The sequence below is a fragment of the Saccoglossus kowalevskii genome, chromosome 11 (assembly GCF_978046115.1).
Source record: "Saccoglossus kowalevskii chromosome 11, keSacKowa6.1, whole genome shotgun sequence".
NCBI classification, from domain to species: domain Eukaryota; kingdom Metazoa; phylum Hemichordata; class Enteropneusta; family Harrimaniidae; genus Saccoglossus; species Saccoglossus kowalevskii.
The window spans coordinates 4106766-4129665 of NC_140651.1; the positions used below are offsets into that span (position 1 = coordinate 4106766).

At 33.5% G+C, this 22900-nt stretch overlaps 2 protein-coding genes across 3 annotated transcripts in view; one reads left to right on the forward strand and one right to left on the reverse strand.

The window, feature by feature from the left end:
* The window catches only part of LOC100378155 (kinesin-like protein KIF25), a 93853-nt gene that overhangs the window by 46502 nt on the left and 24451 nt on the right, over positions 1-22900 (forward strand). The window lies entirely within an intron of this gene.
* The window catches only part of LOC100378306 (low density lipoprotein receptor adapter protein 1-like), a 69481-nt gene continuing 60046 nt past the window's right edge, over positions 13466-22900 (reverse strand). The window contains exons 9-10 of the mRNA XM_085505641.1: positions 14532-14591; positions 13466-13814 (exon numbers count right to left, since the gene is read on the reverse strand). Coding sequence (XP_085361767.1) covers positions 14573-14591 — 19 coding nt within the window. The 3' untranslated portion in view covers positions 13466-13814; positions 14532-14572. The remainder of the gene's footprint in view (positions 13815-14531; positions 14592-22900) is intronic.

Below are 22900 nucleotides of genomic sequence, written 5' to 3' on the forward strand. Positions count from 1 at the left end.
AAAGCACAGGATAATATTTTGGCATCAAATTGAGTCTAATTTATTTCCTAATCCACTCTTCTTGAGGATTAATTCAATAAACCCTTTTATGGTGCATAGAACTGATCCTGTTTATAACTGACTGTAAGCTTTCCTTGCCTAATACATTCTAATGCCTTGTCTTCTAAAATTAACCTGAGAGCTAAAAATGGCTTTTCTGAACAGTTAGTAATTAGGGGAGCTGTGCTATGAAAATCTCTTCAAATTGAGTGATCTTGATTCATGGGAGTAATAGGTGAGTGCAGTGATCACTGGCTCCAGAAAGTATGCCGCTCAGGATTTTATTCTCTACAATGCATAAATCTGTGTAATGATGGATAAAATGTTTTCATCATCACTCTTTAAAATCTGACCAAATCAAATTGGTTCTTTTAGTATTTATTCACCATGCCCATCACAGTGAGAAAATCATATAATTGTTTCCATTGAGACAAATGTGGTTCTACTCGCCTACTCTTTCTTATGGGCTTGACTTATTGACTAGCCTGCTAAATATGAAGTGTCATTTCTTTATTTTCCCTCAGTTAGTATTGTATTGCTTCTTACATGCACTTCATTACTCTTTCAAAGCTCTGTGTATCGCACAGTTTTCCACTTCATTTCATTTCTACTAAGACTCAAATAATCCATTGTAAAGATTAAAAAAGATAATTGTAAAACCTCAATCCCTATATACATTGTATCTTCCACTAGATATTAGCAAGTATTTGTAATATATTGACCTCCAAAATTCTGACAGGATGCAAAATTGTTCTTGTTTTAAATTAGATCTGGTCTATTTTTGAAAACAAACAAAACTCTTGCAACTGTTAATGTACACAGTATATTTTTGTGATGTTACTGTCATGATTATAACACTATGCCAAAAATAGTGTTTTCTTTGGTTTGTAACTTGCTGTTACACACTTGTAATTCACTAAGTATATAAGGCCATTACCAAAATGTTTGTTTTTAGTTTGTCATCCAAGTAACATCTTTTTTTTGTGCTTAATTATTTGTTAAAATGAAAGAATCAGCTTTTACAGCATCACCATTTTGTTTTCTTTTTTTTTATTAATAATAACATTTCAGTCTTGGTTTATATTACATATAAATTTAGACAAGTGTTTGAAAACTTAATCTAGGCATTAGTCTATTAGTCCGTGGCTTTAAATGAAATTCTGATTTTCTGGACCACCCAGTACCGGTATATTTGTTGAAGCAGCTGATTTGTTATATGTAAAGAAAATATGTAAAGAAAACTAGTGTTTAATAAAGAAGACCATGAAAATAACCATTCTGACCCTGAAACTATTGGGTAAATGTGTCAATGTTAATGAAACTACTGGTAATAAAACACGATATTTGCTTTGAACTTTGTGTGTAATGGTAAGACTATCCTGTCGGTGTCGTTTTATAACTCGTATGGGTAGTAAATCTTGAAATGTGAATGTTATGTTGTATCCAAATAAAATTGAAATAATACACATTTTGATTAATCCTCATTTTAATGAGTGAATAAAGAAATGCCGCTAAACTAGTCAACATGAGAAGAACACATCGCAGTGACACTGAGATATATATACATACATGTATGTCCCATATTATAATACATACACTGCATATAAGATACATTAGTTTTCATGAAATTTGAAAATTTATCACAAAAAATTCATATACAGTACCGATTTAGTTTTTAGTTTAACGAGTACATGTGCTGTGTCTAGAGTATGCGAGTACATGTGGAACTTTAAGTTTTGTCATGAAAAAAGTCAAGATCAGTGTTCAAATTAGTGTTGCTCATAAAGCGGTCTTGAGATCATAGCACAGAATAAATCAATTTCGCAGCCTGACATACATCATGTAGTAGACATCAGATACTGTACATGGGTTGAAAACAAAAAAATAAACCATCTCAGGGCCATTGCTTATAATTGGCTGTGGTCCACAATCAGTCTCTTGACACTTGAACTTGAACCTTTTGATAAAACTAGTTTACCCTTTCATTACAGTTCATCTTGATCATATACCCAAAAGAATGCTTTAAAGTGAGCTGTAAAGTGTCTTAAGTGACTTAATCTTGTCAAATACTACCATTAATTATGGTTGACTGTATTTTGTGCTAAACATTTTATATGATGAAAATTGGTTTCAGTTTTATTACCATTTTGTTCTGATAATCACAGTAATGTATCATTTGTGGCTGTCTCATGAGATGGAGAATATGTATAGGCTGTTTAATGAATTACATGCATGGTCTGTGGCAGTAACAATTTACACATTATAGTAAGCTACACCTGTCATGCAATAGTGAATTACAAAACATTCTGTGACTAACAAACTTGTGAGGATTTTGCGTACTATTTCATATCTTCCAGGTATGCGTATAGATTGTACTGGTAGTTAAATATTTGGAAAAATATGTATAACACCACATGCTATGAAGTAGACATGATAAAAAAGCAGACTTGGTGACAATCTCAGACAAAAACACCATATGACGCTCCAAAACCAGAATTCTTTTTTTCATGTCTTTAGAATGAATCAATGAGACTACAGAGAGTTCATCAACAAATGTTGAACCTTTGACAGAACAGAGCTGTTCAGACATAATCGATGATTGTCCTTCGTTGTGTGTTGTCAAATGGTTAATGATTATATTCTTCAAAACTGTAACCAGACTGATTGATTTGATAATGGTTGCCTTGGGATAATAATCTCCAATTGCTTTCATAGGTTCCTTGTTTTATATAAAAGTGAGGGTCTGTATCCTTAGTGGATGATCTGTGACTATGAGGAATTCTCTACAAGCTAGTTGAACAAAGAGTATTTTACTTCCCATGATTCAGATTTGACAGCCCATAGTATGTGATATTTGAATATATTTGCATGGCTAAGAAGCTAAATTGACCAATGAACTGAGAGTATTTTTTACTTTCCATGGTTCAGATTCGACTGGCCCATGAATTTTTAATACTTCCATGCTATGTATTTATGCAGAGGACTTAGAAAGCACATAGATTCTAGACTTAATTGCAATGTCTTATGTTAACATGATTGAGAATTGCTAAACTCATTACATCACTGAAATTGATGATATCGCTGAAGTCTATGACAAGTTCATTGTTAAAAACAAATGTTAGTGATAACATTTAAAGGTTAATAGACTAAGACTGGATTTATGAGTCAATTAAACTCACTGAAAATGGTTTAAACATGTAAGGAGTCTGCATGGTGTAAATGGAATGGCTAAATACAGTTTGAAAGTGTTACAAATATTGAGTTACATGTAGGAAACCATGTGTGTATATTGTGCACTGCTTGATACATTGTGTGTAAACATTATAATAACGGAAAATAATGTCTCCATGTATAATATGCTAATGGCAGAAGCATGTACCAGCATTTGTCATTATTCCAAAACAGTTTGTAATATTAGAACATCTGAGAAAATCAATAATACACTAAATATCTGTGCGCCACTGTGTAACAAGACAAACGTTCTGTAATTACATTTAGTCACCTGATGTGTGTGATTTACCAGAGTCCCTAAATAGCTATAAAATACATGACATACATACATGGCCGATATAATCTGTTCAGACGATGCAGGCTGTGTACATTAGTTACTTCAAACCTTAATAATGATTGGTTGGAGTAATATACAGATTTGAATTAACCTAGTATAAGTACACAATGTACACTTTGATTTATACATGAATCTGTATTACCAATTTAATTCTAGATTCTTTATAAACCAGTTGCATTCTAGGAGTTGGACTTTTATTACAAATATATCAGTGTAATCACTAGGAAATACTTGTTTGCTATGACCGTATTTACATTGACTGTAATCATGTGAATGAACGGAAGACGTTATTGTCATCAGTGGTCGGTTCTCGACGTGATTGCACAAAAGATTTCATTTGACCTGTTTCAAATCAAGTATTATAATCTTATGAACTTTCCAGCAAGTTTAGTGTACTGTACCAGTATATCTTTTCTAAATGTCATAAAACCTGTTTCTTATGGTTATGATAATTAACTCAAGAATATATTAATCATTTTTCCAGCTTAAAATTACAGCCAACATTTCCCACAAAATTTTAGATTTATCATTGTTATTATTTGTAAACTTTTATACAATTTATGTAATATATTCATTGATGGAAATAATATTACAGTTATTATGATGTTAATTGGGGACCTACAGATTTATTGAAAGGAGATTCAAAATACTCTCACTTTTGCCCTGTATGTGTTGTTACAAAGTTTATTTTGGCCAGAACGTTTCCCAAATAAACTCCACACACATCTTCATTATAGGAATTCTATTACATAATGTAAAATTCGGCCGAATCTCTATTGTACAAACTCCTAAGGCCGAGATTTATTTGTTGTACATTTATTTGTTATTCCTCTATTACATGTACCGATACTAAGAGGATCACGATAATTGTACCAATACTAAGAGGATCACGATAATTGAGTCTGGACTGTAATGCTTTACAGTCTCATTAAGGCTCCAAGAATACAAAGTAATGATATCATTGTATTGTATATTTCTTATAATTTCAAAGTCAATAGACACAGAAGACATTAAGTTTTCTGTACACAGGTCATTATTCATAATCTGATTTCAGTGTACAATTAATGCACAACTCAAATAATGATATGAATTTAGACAATTACATCCAGGCATGTACATAACTTGAAATTCCCTTTACAGATAATCTTCAAATACGTCAGAATAGAAATACACAAACTCATGTTACTGTTGTTCCTCTATTACATGCAGTGTTTTTTTTTCGGCCTGGATGAAAACTGCACAGTAACCCATTTAGGGCAACCATGAAAATAAATACAGAAATACAAAAAAGAATATCATTGTACAGGTGAATTTCTCTGAAAAATACTACAATTTTTGAGTAGTTTATTAAAAAGCAACATGGTATGAATTTGTTTGATTTTGAAAACTAATCTGGACATTATGAAACAAATAGGCTCACCATTTCATTTTAAGAAAATTGCAATTATAGAGTTTTCCATTTAGCCAATAGTGATTACAATTTACAACATTGGTTCCTACTGGAATGTTGTCTCACGTAGTCATTTTAGAAACATCTGCAAAATTGTGTGAAAGTCACTGGATCTGTGTTTTAAAAACCCCAGTAATACAGATTTTTGTGATTTTTTTTTTACTTAATGCAAAATTGGTTTGTAGTATAATGTCCATTGTATTTTTCAATCTCATATGATGCAGTTACTTTAATAATACCATATATCATTTTCTAGCTTAGGGATAAATAGACACACAGACAGTGCACCATGGTGGTTGCTAGGACAATAAATCATAATCAAATTCATCAATTTCTGTATTGGAGACATGAAATTATCTTAGGTCAGCAAATCATGTAGTAAATGAGCTTAAACCATGTTGTATTTGAATTTGAAGCAATTTATATCAGTGGCTCTGTAAGATTCATGGGTATTCCAAGCTTCATGGATCTTAATCTTGCCACTTTGTAATATTCCACCAAAGTGATTCATGGGAAAAGGGATTCCTGATCAGATACTAACCCCATGCAAAATAAAACGAATTGACAACAGGTAACATCTTGTAAATTAAATATATAAATGCCGTCATGGAATATTGTGGTGCTCCAATGCAATCTATTAATGAAAGGTGCATGGTGATAAATTACGTTCCATTACAGCTATTCTACATGTAGACTTACTAACTGAAACACTTTCTATTGAAGTGGAACATGAGATTTAATTGAACATTGCTGATTATTAAGTCACAAGGGGTTTTATATAGTGCAATACGAAGACATTTTATTGAGTCGTATCTAAAGTAGTAATCTAACATGTGTAGTGTACCATAAAATGTATAGGGTACAAGTATGCTTGTTGTATAAGAGACATTATTGTCAAAGGTGTCTAAGTAAAAATAGAATAGCATGTTGATAGCAAAGAAAAAAATGGAATTTTTGATCAGTGCATTATATGATATGAATTGTACAGTCATTGCTTGTATAGTTCTTTTATCTGGCTTAGCATTCTCATTGTGATAAGATTTGTAATGACATTTTATATTGGTGGTTTACTAACTTACAAATTAGGTTTTTGTCTCATGATTCATTCTTTATACCATTCTGTGAATTGCTTTTTTTTAACTTTAATTATTTCTGCTGAAACACAATATTGAGTTAACATAACAGTAATTTATTAATTTTCACTATACTGCATGCAGAGCAGTGAAAACACATAATTTTTATAGGATTTCTTCTGTCAGTTTCTCTCACTCTCAGTTTTTTTGTGTACATGTAGTATCGAATTGTTAAGCTTTGGCTGTGGCTCCTGGTTAGGTATAATTGTGGTTTTATAAAGGAAAACAAAAGTTGTATAATAAGAGACAATAACCTGTGACGTGTTACTTGTGTGGCATATTATTTGATATATATATATAACTGCAGACCACCTGATTGCTTTTACTCTATTCTAAGGTTGGTACGATATTTGATTAGGAAGTGTCCATTGAGAAATCACCACACTGTACATAGATTGTTACTGACACTTAGACAGTATGATGGATTACTTTACTGATTGCAGATCTAAGTCAAGGTTTTTTCCACCTCATTACTTGCTTCATTGATACCATAAAGTGAAAACATTGAATTCATTGCTATATATATAGTATGTGCTTCTAAACCATGCAGTCAAAAATATAATATGGTAGGATGTAATGTACCATATTTGTTCTATTAGTTGTGCATCATGCGCTTATGTAAATGTAACTGTCATGTCTATGGCCAAAAGAAGTAATATTTAAATGATCAGGTATATCATTACTGCAATTGATTGTATATGTGTGCTTCTTTTGTAGATGCACTTCTAATAGAGAAAATATGGTACATTAAATTGTAACATTTTGTAAAAACAAACAAGCATAAACAAATTTCGGGCAGTAATTTTAGGTGTTCATACTTTCACCATTGAACAACCAGTTTTGTTTAGTTCCGAAAAACATTTCAGTTCAAAATATATTTATTTTTGATTGAAGTTATGATGGAATTAAAAAAACATCGCATTGAAAGAAATTATGCAATTCCATTTTGATTCATAATTTAGTGAAATATACAAAAAAAGTACAAATTTAACTTTTTGGTTATTTCTGCTAAATTTCCCACATGATTCTAAAATAAAACAAAACGTGACTTTTATAAAGTTTGCATATATTCACTCTTAGTTTACCCAAGTTATGTTTGTTTCTAATGAACAACATAACTCTCAGTCAATTTTATTGTAGGACTATCCAAGGCAAAGATAAAATTCTGTGGTCATAAAACCAACTTTTGTATGGATAAGACTACCCTGTAGGTACACATGTAAGCTATACAGTGTAGGAATACATCATCAAATACATGTACAGTCAGTCAAGCCTTGATTATCCGAACATAGTGGACGGTGACCTACATGCAGTGTTTGAAATTTATCTAAAATTTGTATTTTCTCAAAAAATCTACCCGACCACAGGGCTAGTAACTTTAAATTTTCACCAGCCTGACTGAATAGTTACCCATGCTGGGCGTACAGGCAGGCAGTAATATAATACACATATGATGATATATACCAGGTTACTCATATATGTATTCTTCATGTATGAAAGTTTGCTTGGCTTCTTAATACCAACTTGAGTCAGTAATGTAATTTACACCGTTTTCAGTGATAATTAACTTATAAGGGGCTGACCAGTGGAAACTTGGAGTTAAAAAATAATAATTAAACACTGATCTATAAGGGGCTGGCCATTGAAAACTTGGGGTTATAAAAATAATTAAACACTTAATTATAGGGAGAGGGGGCGGAATTTAGACAATGCTCGTCACCGTGCACAAAATGGAAAAAAATCAAAAACACGGGTGTTGCCTTGGAGATGAACCGCTAAAGCCGGCGGAGCTTTAGCGTTTGTTTAACGGTAGCGAGTGGTAGCGAGCGTTGGTTTAGCGATGATGCGAGCATTGATAGTTGGCTCAGCGGCGTTATAAAGTTGGTTTAGCGGCATATCGCCCGGGCAAAGCTGTGAAGCAGCGGTGGTCCAGTGTTATAAGATTTCTGCATGCATCCACAAACTTGCGTCTAGCAATGCCAAATTTGACTGGGCGTTGTTTGAGTGGTGGTGAACTTTGGCGGAGCTCAAAACTTTCGGAGCAGTAGGAGGGACCATCAGCGGTGGCAGAGCGTATACAGCATTGCCATAACGTGTGCCAACTTCTGTTAAATGGTGGTGAATAGTAACGAGTGGTGATGAAATATTTTCACCACTCCAGGAACGCTCCAACAAAGTTGACCGGGCCTTAAACACTGCACTATAAGGGGCTGACCATTGAAAACATTATTGAAACTGAAGAAATCTACAGGGACAATGCTAACAAATAAAATAAACATAGAAAATCTTGCACACATTTGATAGAGAAAGCCCCCCCCCCCCCCCCCCCATACTCGTTTCTACCTTCTTCCCACTAAAGGTTCTTATGTCAACCCATATACATCTTGGATTGATTCAAAAGAGGCAGTTTGATAATGACTTTTTTTCCATTTTGTATAATTTTTTATCTCAGGACCAGAAACAATTTTTTTTAAACCAAGCCTACTAAATTTTAGCTGAATGTTAAGTAACATTTGGACTGTTCTTGTATATAAATCTATATTATATTAAAACTAAAATTAATGATAATCCTTATCACTCATAATAACTTATAATAAATAATGGAATTATTCCACTCTTGAATGCATAGAGAGTTATGTGAATGGTACTTGACACTCGGAAACCTATTTAGTTTTTAAATGGCTTTTAATACCATGAATAAAATCCGCTGAAGTTGTATTGTTAGACTGATATATATATATATATATAGTGTGTATGATGAATGACCATTAATTTCCATAAATGTCTGGTTATATTGAATAATTATTAGGGACTATAATCACCAACTTTCACTAAATATGTATCAGGCAAAAAGTATGTACACATGTATATACAACAGACAAATCTAGCCTTTTTGCGGAAATAATCTCCCGTATAAGGAAGTGACTTAAAATATTTTTATATTTAATGTTTTCTCACTTTAAGTAAAAAATCTACTCAGAATTCTTCTGAAAATAAAATTCTGTGGCCCAAAACAACATTTGAACAATTATCTATATATTATGTATAAAATGTGTTTCCACAGATTTAGAACACAATGATAAATTATTTTAATTCTAATTTATTCTAAATTCAAATGTCCACATAATAAAATTCAATATATATTTCTTTTATAACAGAAAAATAATATATAGATCAACAAATATAATATATACATGAGGTGCTTTATGCACCAGATGGTAACCATAACAGGAATTATTAACTGGAATAGTGATAAAAAATTAATATAGCCTATGAATCTTACATCAAAAAAAGTATGGAATGTTATATTATTGTTGAATTAATTGTTGTTGAAATTAGCACCATGGAAACGATTAAGTTTTCTAATGTAGTATTTTATAAAAGATCTACTGCTGTACTGCTCATAAAAGTTAACTGTGTTGAGTATTTATTTGGAGGTATGATATTTGGCCAGCAATGTTTGCTCACCAAATCAGAAAAGGAATCCTTATTGTAAACTGTGAGCAAAATTTAAATAAAGGTCTGAAAATTTGAAAACTGAGGGGATTGCAGTTGTAAGCTTGCGACATGTACATGTCATGGCATATATATATATGACAGTTTCTTTACACTTTTTCCTTTCAATAATCATGTATTTCCATGGCAACAACACTCTGATTGGTCATAGTTAGTCTACAAAAACATAGGTTGTAAATAGTTTAATCCAATATCAAAGTTACTGAGCAGATTGACAGTTTTGTGTACATGGATGTAATACAAGCTGTAAAACCATCACTCGATTTGTGAATTACTCGCTTTCCTACTGTGACCACCCTCATATTTCACCCGTTCTCCCTACAGCTGAGTAGTACAGTCCACAGAGCATTCCCCCCAGAATTTAATGGTTTAATCCAATATCAAAGTTACTGAATGCAATTTGACAGTCTTGTGTGCATGTGTGTGAACGTAATACAAGTTGTAAAATCACGTACAGATTTATGGATTATATACTTCCTACTGTGACCAGTCCTGGATTTCTAAGTTGCGATCCATCAACTACTGAAGACATTTAAGGATTACACAAGGTGGCTAATGCAGATTTCAGCAGAATTATCAACCCAGCATTCGTGGATACTATAAGCCTGTGTTTTTGTGCTCTGCCTACTTGTACACTATACCTGGTGTGTTGTCATCTCTTATGACTGAAATCTGATGTTTACTAAGTATGAACTGTGTTCAGTTACCCATAAATCTTCCTGGTGATTACTAAACAAACAGCAAGTTTGTTGTATGATTTGATGACATAGTTGTGCTATTGATTCACAACAATAGGATATTGACTTAGCAGGGGACAGTCACACATGAAGTATTCCTGGCTTGGTCATGTGTCAACATTACGTCAGTATTCACAACATTGCATCCCACTGAGTGCCTGGTATTTTTGTAATAATCAGAAATTATTAATATCATCATTTATATTTCACTGCGTATGATTTTTTGTTCCAAATCTCAGGCAAGCAAGAATAGGTGATTGCAACAACGTCATAATATTAAAAAAAGCCATTTTCTAACTTTAGTAGATAGCATCTCATGATTACCTGTAAATCTCTTCTCACTCCAATCTGTGATGATTTACTGATAAAAACATTGAAATTACCATTTTTATAACTTTTGAATATTTGAGTATTTTACTAACATACATATTTACAAAGGCCAAAATGTTATTCAATTCTGTGGATGAACAGCATCCATTCTTATTCTTGGCTTGTTTGAATGTTTTTCAGAGGTTTATGTTTTTCACTTTAAGTCCATTCGCCTTATAGTGAGCCAATGGAAATTCTGAATCACAAAAGATAAAAGGAGAAATCTTAAATTTGATACTCTGTGTTTAGAATAAAAACATAATTGCTAGCATAGGCATATTTGAATTGATAATGGAATTCTCTATAATTTTATTCTCAATTTTTAGTAAATAACTTCATGTTTAGAATTAAACTATAATACGTAGTAGTGGAGTACTAGGTAGTAGCGAATTGATGTAGAATTCTGTACAATTGTGACTTATCTTAACCAGATTGAAGATTACAAGTACACAAAATATTCTAAAGTAGCAATGTAATGATAGCATCATATGCAGCTGCCAAGTACATTTTTGTATAAATATAATTTCATTTCTCATGGAGTAGCAATAACTAATACTCATAGAAGTGAGAGTCAGTTTGATATTACGCTGAAATTTGGATTAAGATTTGTAAATTGATTTCACTGCTTGTGATTTCATTTTCTAAAAATAGACTTGAATACGGTTAATTAATGATTGTCAGACTTTGAGCCAATCAGACATTATTAAAGAGGGCGTGTACATATGTCGTCTGAGGTGATGTGAATAACACGTTGACTTTTGACACACTATGTTGACATTCTGATACATGCTTCATACGGCGTACAGTGTTAAGATACGAGATGTGTGTTGTACGTGTTCAATTACCTGGATTTATGCCAAGCTTAACGGATACCGCTATAGAATGTTATGAGTTGTATTACGCTACCTGTACGAGGATCAATCGCTGCTCAGATTCATAAGGAAGGTATATAAATCAGAACGCTAAGACTATATAGTCACGGTATACTGCAAAGACCACTGATTGAATTGAAATCGACCATTTACATTGCCAACAGATTTCGTGATATTAAGAGGGCTAAGTTAATATTGACTGACACCTACAGGAAGCAACAAACTGGTAGAGGTTTACTGTTCAGTCATGCGGAAACTGTTCTAAGTTACTCAACGTGGATCTGTCCATGCAGTGGAACCTAATCTGGCAGAGCATTGAGCAGAGTTTATGAAGTTTTGACATTACTAAATCACCAATTAATTCTACTTAACACTGATGACTGTGAATGAGAAATCAAATCAGTGCTGTCATACGTACAATTCCTTCCACATGCATCTGTAATTGGCAATACTGAACTAGTTATCACCTGTACAATCTTGCAAGTACATACATTCATGTAATTTTTGAACAATAGCTGTACTGTTAATAGTCAACAAATTGGATGTGTCAGCAATGGCGTCATTTTACACAGAAGGAAACCATGTAAATTTCAGTGTGAACTTCACATTTATGACTGACAATAAGACTGATGCCGAATATAGCGAAATGTTACCAGTATCTCTAGTAATCTTACAAGTCATCATCGTCTCATTCTTCTGTGGAATTGGAGTATTTGGAAATGCACTAACTTTCCTGGCTGTGGTTAAGTTCCCACATATGCGGAACTCTACCAATATGTTCATTGCAAATCTAGCATTTGCTGGTCTCTTAGTCTGTGCTATTGTCCAGCCAATGTTTTTAGTTAGTATTATACACAAAGAATGGCCATGGGGGGAAGGCTTGTGCATACTGGTTGCCATGGTTACAATCATATTCTTTGAAGTGTGTTTGCTCACACATCTCTGCATTGCTGTGAATCGTTATATTATTGTCAGCAAAAAACGCAGTTTGACGCAACGAATTTTCAAAGTTCGGAACACTATTTTGATTTGTATTGGAGTGTGGATGTTTGCTTTACTACTTGCTCTGCCCCCGTTATTTGGATGGGGTGCATATGATTTCAACAGGAAAACGTTTTTGTGTTTAACTCGGCAACCAGACAGTCTGAGTTATTCTTGGTTTCTCTGCATTATATGTGCTCTTGTACCTGCTGTCATAATTATAATTTGCTACATTCAGATATACCTGCATGTCAGAGCCAGTGGAAGGAGACTTAAACACCAGGGATCGGTGGGAAAACTTGCATTGCAAATGACACCAAGGGCCACTCATGGTGAAATACCAATTGGAAAACTGGAACAAGAATCAAGCGAAACTGTGTTTGTAGAAAACCCAGCATGTGTGAAATCTGCCACGTGCAAACAGGAAAATGTTGGAAATTATTTCCATAAGGGTAGAACACTAAGAGGAAGTAGTGTTAGTTTCCAGGATGAAGTAGTAGGAAATAACATTTCTCGACAAAACTCAAAGTACGGAAATCATTATCAAAATCAGATGATAGAATCTGAGGAGTTAAACCAGTGTAGCGGTAATTTGTCATCTCCGGAGAAATCTTCGTCTGTTATTGATATTGTAATAACTGATCCAAATGGTGATGATGTTTCAGAAAACCAAGTTGAATCTGAAGTCATTCTGTTTTTAGGAATGAAAAATAAATCAGGAAGTATAGAAACACTTGAAGATGTCCAATCTGTGAGTTCAATTATTGCTGACAGTACACCATCTAAGGAAAGTCAATGTAATCTGTCAGCATTGCAACCAATGTTACCACCGTTTAATGACACTGAACTTGTAATAAGCAACCACACTGGAAACAACAATAGGCGAACATCATGTATCAGTAGTGCCAGCAACTCTAGCAGCCGTTGTAAAGAAACAAAAGTTGCTATTAATTTATTTATCATTTTCATAGCATTTTGTTTATGTTGGTTGCCATGGGCAATTTTGTTACTGCTTTTTATATTTGTGGATCCTCCTCGAGCTTACTGGGTCTTGACTGTCTTGTTATATTTTCTGAATCCTTCGATGAATTGTTTATTCTATGCATGTAGGAACCAGAACTTTAAAAAAGCTTTTCATCAAATCCTTTGCTGTAAAAAGAATTTACGCAAAAATTACTCACTAAGAAATTAGTGTTATATCACGTTCCTACTTATTTCACCTATTTTTTGTATTTATTTACCTCCATTTCCATGGTAACTATTATGAGGATGTTACAGTAACTTATAAGACATTTTATGTATTTGCAACAATTTACCATGCAATGTTGCATTGATGTAGACTCCAGAGTTTGAATATATGACGCCATTTTTTTACAAGAATACCTCAAAGTATGCACAAAGACTGTACAGCGGGAGTATCGACCGACACGCAGCGGAGGTCGTATTGTCTGAGTGCATACTTTTGAGATATTCTCGTAATAACCTTATTATTAAAAATCTTTTCCTTCCAAAGATACATCATGGGAATGGCGAAATCAAAAAAGTTTAGAACAGAATCTGCGAACTTCTTTGTGTGGAGTCCAGTCAAACCCTGGTGGCAGCCATGTTTGTTTTTATCATTAGAGAAACCTTATGCGCATAATCATTCCATATTTGGAATTTATTTATGTGGTATGATGAAAATACCCTGTAAAATACCGCAAAATTACGTCACGCTGTAACTTATGGAGTTATGGTGACAGATGTATAATAATCAATTTTTTAAACTCCAAACCCTTGACTATACAGACAGCTATCCTTCCTAAAACCTTGGTTCCAATTTCTTCCAAGAACTGTATATGAAAAAATAATCCACACATGTCTTACGTGATTAAGAATAGTGTTCCTGTGATTAGACTTGCACACTGTTATAGTACATCAATGTCACTGCAATGGGAGAAACAAAACATAAGTCATAACGTTATCATAAATAATAATTTTCATAGCTGTTTTTAACTTAATGCGGTTTAAGAAAAGTGATCATGTGAACGACGATGACAAAAAGCTTGTGAACATAGCAACATCTTGTTCTCTCCTTCAGTTGTTGCTTTACAACTCTTATGGGTTATTATTGCAATGCTTAATTTTCTACAAATCAATTGCATTATATGTGCTTCTATTCTTACACTTTGTGCATCATGAGTGCCAATACTTGACATTTTAGCGCTGTGAGTTGAGTTGAAATGCAAAGGCTATATGTATTCACTCATATTCATAAAAAGAAATGCTTATACACAGTATTTTTGTCAATTAATTATTTACAATTTTTTTTATTTATGATTAAAAAAGATATTTTATATGTATTTTGCTATTATGGCATACATGTATATTAATTATTTATAATTATATCAGTTTTATATATAGATTGATTAAGATTTCATTGACTTTGTGTTATGTATCAGTACACATTTCATGTTAAGCTCAATATTATAAACACTAAGCTTTCTGTACAAACTAAGTCACAATATATCTTACTATCAATATGAATGAATACTTCTTTTCTGTATAATGAGTATTTGACTGACATCCCCCCCAAGTATTGGCCTTTTGCCGGCACCCCTTTAGTATTGATCTTCCCCCCCCCATGTCAATCTTTGGTGCCCCCCTCTCACTATTGACCTTTGATTTACCCCTCAGTATCGACCTTTGATTTACCTCCTCAGTATCGAACTTTGATTTACTCCCGCAGAATCAACCTTTGATTTCCCCCCTCAGTATCGACCTTCGATTTCCCCCCTCAGTATCGACCTTCGATTTCCCCCCTCAGTATCGACCTTCGATTTCCCCCCTCAGTATCGACCTTTGATTTCCCCCCTCAGTATCGACCTTTGATTTACCTCCTCAGTATCGACCTCTGATTGATCCCCACACTATCGACAATATTGCATTACCAGGAACACATAAATGTGAAATAACAAAACAGCAAACAATGCAATTATTTTGTTTCCTGGTGCTGATGACCAGTTCTTGACAACCAGTCACTGAACATTGTGTTCAGAAAAAACATTTTTTTGTCATCAGTGTATTGAACACTTGTATAATGAACACTTATATGTGCTCAGTGAAATAAACACATAATGAACATCAGTGTATTGAACACTTGTATAATGAACACTTATATGTGCTCAGTGAAATAAACACATAATGAACATCAGTGTATTGAACACTTGTATAATGAACACTTATATGTGCTCAGTGAAATAAACACATAATGAACATCAGTGTATTGAACACTTGTATAATGAACACTTATATGTGCTCAGTGAAATAAACACATAATAAACATCTTTTTGTCATCAGTGTATTAAACACTTGTAGTCATCAACAGTATATTGAACGTTGGATTACATCATGGGTATACTGGTGTTTCATCAGCCTTGAATCTGTAGAATGTTCATATTAAATTCAAAACCTTTCCAGTGTAAAAGCATATTAATACAAAGCACTTCATTTGAATATGCATTTAAATGTACTGAGTATGTTGTCTGTGTTTATTAGAGTAGAGTGGTGCATTCATTTTCCGGGTCCTCAAAATTCTACGTTATGCTCCAACTGGCACACTTATTATTTGGTGCACAACAAGCAGGTGGTTTCACACAGGTTTGAACTCCAACCACACATGCATAGTATATCATAATAACAATTGAATGACTCACAGTGTGGAGTTGAATTTGGAGTTGATTCCACACTTGACAGTGTGTTTGCTAGCGGCTCGCACACTATTTACATAGAGTTGGCTCCTCAATCAATGTGGTTCTTTGGATTGTTCATTGTTGTTATGTTATAGTGTGTGTTCACAGTTGGCACAAGTTTGAACTTGGGCACACAAACTGACCATAAAAACAAAAGAATCAAATCATAAAAACAAAAGATTATACGATGAAAACTTTGTATGCATTTTTCTCAATTATAAGACAAACTTTTGGAATCTTTATTATGTATCTGACACCAAAATGTCATACAGATGTGTTTATAAACGTGTTCAGATACAGTCTTTTTTATTTGTAAATTGTACGTAGTACTGCATAGTTCAGACGCTGAAACGCTATCAACACGCGATGGAAATAGAATCCTATTACTGAATGCAGTGGTTCTTCTTCGCCTCTTCAGAATGTTATCACTCATTAAATAATTACTACAATCAGGGACAAGCTTTCCTCAAGCATATCACAAAGTATGCACTGAGGCAGTACAGTAGTGCATTGACCTCTACTATGCAGCGGTCGATATGATCACCGTACTTCATTTGTGTATACTTTCCAATATTCTTGTAATATCCCCATATTGCTGTTAGTATTTGTTCTTTTAGAAGTGAAGAAGAAGAAATATCCAATAGAACATAAGCCAAAAATTGCATGTAATGTACTGTAAAATACTTTATTTTTGCTTGGAATTAATTTTCACTATTTTCACTGAAGGAATGATTCAGTGAAATTAAAATCCAGCGAATATACCTTTTTTCCTATACTTTACATCCAACTTGTCAAAAATCAGTTGTCATACAAAACAAGTCTTTTCAGCAAAAATTAATTCCAGCTAAAATAAAGTACTGTAAAGTACTGTAAATCTGTATTAGAAGCCGAGGCTTCTATTAAAATGTAACGGAGGGAATGCGGCTTCTATTAGAGCATCTACACATATGAGAAATGGTGTTTTTTTTGGTTCTCAATTGTTCAAAAAGAATGGGTGTGGCTTCTATTTGGGATGCGGCTTGTAATACAGATTTTACGGTATTTTACAGTATGCTAGATTACTAAAGCATGACTTATTTTGACCATAGACACACCAATGTCATTTACATAAGCACATGCACTTCTAAAATACGCAATTATGATATTTAGATTTTGGTAAACTTATATTTACGACTCGCTCCACATATAGATTTATTTAATTTTTCGTATTCCCATTGGAATCAACTTATCGTACCTTCTCATAAAACAAACGCTTTTATTACTTATTCCCATACATGTTATTACAAGTTTTAATAGTGTATCAAGCATTAATTCAACATGGTTCACCTGTCAGTGTCTGAAGGTGAAATGAAATCTCTTGACATTTTAATGTGACTATATCAAAATTTACAGTTATTGCATATATAAATTATTTGTCCTGCAATGCTGAATGGGCTAGTCTCACTCTTCCTATGAATAAAAAGAGAATAAATGACATATTAAAGATGTATGTTACTTCCAAATAAAAATGATGTATCGTAAAATCTGTATTAGAAGCCGCATCATTAATAGAATTCACACCCATTCTTTTTGAACAATTGAGAACCAAAAATTCATCATTTCTCATATGTGTAGATGCTCTAATAGAAGCCGCATCCCCTTTGTTGTACCATTTTAATAGAAGCCAAGGTTTCTAATACAGATTTTAGAGTAATTTTTTTATCTTTACATCTTTACTGAAAAGTTGTGAGGTTGAATAGATTTGAATAAAAATATAGGATCACATTACATGTTCAAATGGATGTACAATATCAAGGTCAAGTTCAGATGGTTTTATGGCATATTACTGTAACTTTGTTTTCTTCTCCGTGGCATGAACAGTCACACAATTTGCACTGTGTGGTTTAACAAGGTACTTAGTCATGTCAAGATGTATTAGTTGTTTTTTAATGACAAAATATGTTTTCATTGTGGTCTGTCGAAACTGCTGTTAAAACATCATTCATCATGTATTTATGCAAGAAAATATGGTACAGCAGTAAAGAGTGATTAAAATACTGAAATATAGTGTATTTTAATTGTGAATATCTAAAATGTATTCTTGGTTTCTCTTTTACTGAAAATGATCTTTATTCAAGTAATATTGAAACCCAATATAATCTAAATTTCTTAACAAAATTTAAGTCACTGTCTCTTCAGTCTGTTTAATATATGTGCATATTAAATGTTGAATTTTGTCTAAGAAATCATGTTGTCCAGTGAAGCATAATTGACTATGTTGTACTATATGGTAGGGTATATAATCTCAGTTAAACACATACAGATGACCTCAATTAAGGTTGCCTCAAGTCAAATTCATTAGTAGATTTGAAATTTCCAATGGCTTCTCCTGCAGCAACTACCGTGATTTGCTAACAGTGAAATGATTGATAAGCCATCCTTAGGGGAGTATTATTGGATAGTATACAGTGTGATTTCTCAGAAAAAGCCAGGATGTGTGACCTTTTCTCTGCAATTGTGCTTAGAAATATGTGTATCTTAAGCTGAAAAGAACAGTTTTGTAACTACTCCATAACAAAGCACACCCTGAAGATCAGTTTGAATGGAAACATGTTATAAATCATGACTTAAAAGTCAACTCATGTTCACAATGAGTTTCAGTACTTCCAATATTGGTGATTTTTTTGGCTTCCTAAATTGTCATGATGTTTAATTCTCTTTTTATTGCAGTTTGAAATGATATATTCTGTAGTACATAAATTTCCCCTTAGTAGACCTGAATTTCTATTCTGAGAGCATTCATGGAGTTTTATCCATGCAGGTTTATTAAGTGAAATATTTGATGGTTTGGAATTGTAGGAAAAATACAAATAACTGCATGTTTATTATTTTGGCTTCTCATTTCATTATGTGTCAGTGCTTAAATTCCCTTTGCTAATGCTTTTGAATAGACTTTCAGTGTGCATAATTTCAATTGTTGAGAAATACTGCTGGTCATAGTAATATGTGCAAATTCAGATGTTCTTGCTATCATGTAATAATCAATAATTATTACGTTTCACATAAAGCTTTCTTGCCGTGCTAGATGCCTGTCATTTTGTGGATCTGGTGTAAGTATCAGTATTCTTCATCACAAAGTGCTGCACATAAAAAACATGTAGGCACACAGTCCAATGTGTGCCTGAAATATTGGTGGTAAAAATGCTAATACCAAAGGTTTAATAATAGTTCTATCTGAGTCTGTTATAATTATTATTTTCTATTTTATCATTTGTACTGTTTTGTCAGAACAAAATTCATCATAAAGAATGTTTGAAGGCTTGGCCTGGAAAAACAATATTCATATTAAAAGCTAAAAAATAATTGTTTGTCCATGTGTATAAATGCTAAGTGGAAATGAGACTGATTGCCTGCACTTTACAGATAGAAATATAAGTTTTTAACTGTTTGTTTTTAATCTTACTAAAACTTCAAACCATAGTAGTTATAAAACTAATGAATTAAAACATTACAGTTTACATAACAAAATGTCAGTGTCCCTAAAATGTTGAAACTACATGATGTTCTTTATTCTTCATCTTATATTTGCATAAAATGTAACAGAATTGATTGGAAAAAGGGTTAATTTTTAGCTCCGCTGTCGACTTTGTCGAGCAGAGCTTATCTTATGAGTGATTGTCTGTCATCGTCGTCCGTGTCAATGTTTTACTTTTTCGACTTCTTCTTGAAAACTACAAGCCTGAATGCTTTGATACTTGGTGTATATGTACCTTGGGTAGACCTCTCTCAGATTTGTTCATTTCATGATCATATCTTCAATTCTCTAATTTTGGTGAATATTTTTGTAATTTTTGGTAAAAAGTGATATTTTCAACTTCTTGTTAAAAACCTCAAGTCCAATTGCTTTGATATTACATATATAGGTGTACTACATGTGGACCTCTCTCAGATTTGTTCATTTTGTAATGTGACATCTTTAATTCTCCAATTTTGGTGAATATTTTTGTCATTTTTGTTAAAAAGTGATATTTTCAACTTCTTGTTAAAAACCTCAAGTCCAATTGCTTTGATATTACATATATAGGTACTACATGTAGTTCTAACTCAGATTTGTTCATTTCATGATGTAATCTTCAATTCTCTAATTTTGATGAATATTTTTGTAATTTTTGGTAAAAAGTGATATTTTCGACTTCTTGTTGAAAACTGCAAGTTCAATTGCTTTGATATTACATATATATGTACTAAATGTGGACCTGTCTCAGATTTGTTCATTTTGTAATGATATCTTTAATTCTTTAGTTTTGGTGAATATTTTTGTCATTTTTGGTAAAAAGTGATATTTTAGACTTCTTGTTGAAAACCGCAAATCCAATTGCTTTGATATTACATATATAGGTACTACATGTGGTTCTAACTCAGATTTGTTCATTTCATGATGTAATCTTCAATTCTCTAATTTTGATGAATATTTTTGTAATTTTTGGTAAAAAGTGATATTTACGACTTCTTGTTGAAAACTGCAAGTCCAATTGCTTTGATATTACATATATAGGTACTAAATGTGGACCTCTCTCAGATTTGTTCATTTTGTAATGATATCTTTAATTCTCTAGTTTTGGTGAATATTTTTGTCATTTTTGGTAAAAAGTGATATTTTCGATATTTCGAAAAGCAGGCATTCTCATATCTTACCTAGGATGGTTATAGCCCTTTGAAAAGCAGGCATTCTCGTATCTTACCTGGGATGGTTATAGCCCTTTGAAAAGCAGGCATTCTCATATCTTACCTAGGATGGTTATAGCCCTTTGAAAAGCAGGCATTCTCATATCTTACCTAGGATGGCATATATAGTCCTTTGAAAGCGGGCATTCTTGTATCTTACCTAGGATGGTTATAGCCCTTTGAAAGCGGGCATTCTCGTATCTTACCTAGGATGGTTATACCCCTTTGAAAGCACGCATTCTCATATCTTACCTAGGACGGCATATATAGTCCTTTGAAAAGCAGGCATTCTCGTATCTTACCTAGGATGGTTATAGCCCTTTGAAAAAGCAGGCATTTTCATATCTTACCTAGGACGGCATATATAGTCCTTTGAAAGGCAGGCATTCTCGTATCTTACCTAGGATGGTTATAGCCCTTTGAAAAAGCAGGCATTTTCATATCTTACCTAGGACGGCATATATAGTCCTTTGAAAAGCAGGCATTCTCTTATCTTACCTAGGACGGCATATATAGCCCTTTGAAAGCAGGCATTCTCGTATCTTACCTAGGATGGTTATAGACCTTTGAAAAAGCAGGCATTTTCATATCTTACCTAGGACGGCATATATAGTCCTTTGAAAGGCAGGCATTCTCGTATCTTACCTAGGATGGTTATAGCCCTTTGAAAAAGCAGGCATTTTCATATCTTACCTAGGACGGCATATATAGTCCTTTGAAAAGCAGGCAGTCTCATATCTTACCTAGGACGGCATATATAGCCCTTTGAAAGCGGGCATTCTCGTATCTTACCTAGGATGGTTATAGCCCTTTGAAAAAGCAGGCATTTTCATATCTTACCTAGGACAGCATATATAGTCCTTTGAAAAGCACGCATTCTCATATCTTACCTAGGACGGCATATATACCCCTTTGAAAGCAGGCATTCTTGTATCTTACCTAGGATGGTTATAGCCCTTTGAAAAGCAGGCATTCTCATATCTTACCTAGGATGGTTATAGCCCTTTGAAAAGCAGGCATTCTCATATCTTACCTAGGACGGCATATATAGTCCTTTGAAAAGCAGGCATTCTCGTATCTTACCTAGGATGGTTATAGCCCTTTGAAAAGCAGGCATTCTCGTATCTTACCTAGGATGGTTATAGCCCTTTGAAAAGCAGGCATTCTCGTATCTTACCTAAGACGGCATATATAGTCCTTTGAAAAGCAGGCATTCTCGTATCTTACCTAGGATGGTTATAGCCCTTTGAAAAGCATGCATTCTCGTATCTTACCTAGGACAGCATATATAGTTCTTTGAAAAGCAGGCATTCTCGTATCTTACCTAGGATGGTTATAGCCCTTTGAAAAGCAGGCATTCTCGTATCTTACCTAGGACGGCATATATAGTCCTTTGAAAAGCAGGCATTCTCTTAGCTTACCTAGGACGGCATATATAGCCCTTTGAAAGCGGGCATTCTCGTATCTTACCTAGGATGGTTGTATCCCTTTGAAAAGCAGGCATTCTCATGTCTTACCTAGGATGGTTATAGCCCTTTGAAAAGCAGGCATTCTCATATCTTACCTAGGATGGTTATAGCCCTTTGAAAAAGCAGGCATTCTCATGTCTTACCTAGGATGGTTATAGCCCTTTGAAAAGCAGGCATTCTCATATCTTACCTAGGATGGTTATAGCCCTTTGAAAAAGCAGGCATTCTCATGTCTTACCTAGGATGGTTATAGCCCTTTGAAAGCAGGCATTCTCATATCTTACCTAGGATGGTTATAGCCCTTTGAAAAGCAGGCATTCTTATATCTTAC